This window comes from Sceloporus undulatus, unplaced genomic scaffold (genome assembly GCF_019175285.1).
Source record: "Sceloporus undulatus isolate JIND9_A2432 ecotype Alabama unplaced genomic scaffold, SceUnd_v1.1 scaffold_13476, whole genome shotgun sequence".
In the NCBI taxonomy this organism is placed as follows: Eukaryota; Metazoa; Chordata; class Lepidosauria; order Squamata; family Phrynosomatidae; genus Sceloporus; species Sceloporus undulatus.
The window spans coordinates 1-1,840 of record NW_024816393.1 but is presented as its reverse complement, the minus strand read 5'-3'; the positions used below and the strand labels follow the sequence as shown (position 1 = coordinate 1,840).

Here is a 1,840-nt window from a genome sequence, read left to right as displayed (position 1 = left end):
TACGTGGCTTTCAGCTTACACTGAAAGCCACACAACGGAAGTAACAATGGTGCATGCACCTCCACCATGTGGAGCTCCACCACCTTGCCATGTGATGTGCATGAGCCCCATTATTTTCAATGGGGCTCAAGCATACGCACTATTTGCCTTATGCAGAGGGGTCCAGAACGGCTCCAGGGAAGCAGCGGTGGTGCAACAACAGCACTGCAAGCCCAGGCAGAGCTTTTGAAACACAGGTTGGATGGCCACCTGCCTAGGATGCTTCAGCTGTAGGTTCCCTACATTGGTAGGGGTTGGACTAGGAGATCCTTGGAGACCCTTCCCGATATGATCCCAAAGCAGGCCCCTGTTACTGCAGGTTCTGAAACACAGTGCAAGCTGCACAGGGCATGTGTAGAGGACCAGACTTGGAACACAAAACCCAAAACAGGAGAGAGAGAGAGAGAGAGAGGCACCTACTGGCACAGGGCTGGGCATGGCAGGCTCTGTCTTCCCGCTCAGGCCCCAGGCAAGGCATCCCCATTCCAGAGGGAGCTGGGTCTGTGCAGAAGTGGTACCGGTTCTGGAGTCCCAGCCCGCAAGAAGCTGAGCACTCGCTCCAGGGGGTCCATTCTGACCAATGGCCATTGACTGCCAAGGAAGGAAAGGAGGAAGGAAGAAGTCAAATGCCAGGCTGGGTGGTGATGAAAGAGAGCTGGCATACAGGTGGGATGCCATTTTCTCATCAATCCTATGGCCTTTTTCCTCCCCCAAACCAAAAAAAGCAACAGGTAAGATATGAATTACAGTATTTTTAAAGAAGTGGGAAGGGTGGCTAAAAGGAAAGAGAGAGAGAAGATGGCAGATTCTCTTTGTCCCAAAGGGTAGATGCCATCATTCAGGGATGTTTTAGCTGTGGGTTTTCTGTATTAGAATGGGTGACAGATGGATAGATAGATGGAATAGATGTTTTTTGGGGGGTCTATTCCAATTCTATACTTCTATGAGGTATCAGAGCCTCTTATGAGCCTCAGAGAATGGCAATGGCAAACCCCCTCTGGAAAAAAAATGCCAAGAAAATCCTATTACCCTTAGGGTCAAAGTAAAAAAAAAATGATTTGGAGGCACATAACAACAAATGAGGCATGTGTTTCAAGTTGCAGCTATAGGGCTGTCATTAAAGGACAGCAAATCCCATCCACTTCTATGATTCTTTGCCTTCCAGGTGAAATTTTCACTAAAACTCCTAGAATATGAAAAATGTCTCTGCAGTGAAACATTCGTGATCATTATTTTGAAAAGGCATCTCAAAGATCTGCAGATGCCCTTTCTCACAGAACAGAAGAAAAATCTGCAAGGACAAAGAACTAGGTGAGCCACATTATTCCCATTCTTCATGGCCTGAGATTGGCAACCCCTGGACCATAATGGTGGCGGAAGTCCTTACCGTCTGCACAGGCTGCCCGGGAGCAGTTACCCAGCTGGCCAGACAGGCAGGAGCTGAAGCGGGAGAGAGACAGGCATGTGGTGAGGGGCAGAGAGGAGCTGGGAATGGAGGATAGGGGCAGGGGTGGCACAGCGGGCAATCTGGGATACTGACCAGTTCTCACAGCCCTTGGGTACTACATCTCCCGGGGCGTAGAGCATCCCATCTATGGCACATGGGCACTTCTCCTCTGGCACACAGAGGTTGTTCTATGGGAGAAGAGGGGCATGAGCATTAGAGGCTTAAATGCACCATCCTATCCTTGCATGCCCCTTTGGAGTTTGGACTAAAACCTGGAATGATTGTACCACTCCATTGATACAGGAACCGCCAAGGAATCCAAAAAGACACATAGAATCATAGAATCATAGAATC

The 1,840-nt window shown here is 49.1% G+C and overlaps 1 protein-coding gene across 1 annotated transcript; it reads right to left on the bottom strand.

Annotated features, from left to right (window-relative positions):
* Positions 1-459: 459 nt before the first annotated feature.
* Positions 460-1,674, bottom strand: LOC121918486 (SCO-spondin-like; the record flags this gene model as incomplete). Its single annotated transcript, XM_042444533.1, has 3 exons — positions 460-630; positions 1,427-1,479; positions 1,580-1,674. Coding segments are annotated over 3 exons (319 nt in total), but the record flags the coding sequence as incomplete, so codon positions are not given.
* Positions 1,675-1,840: the final 166 nt, after the last annotated feature.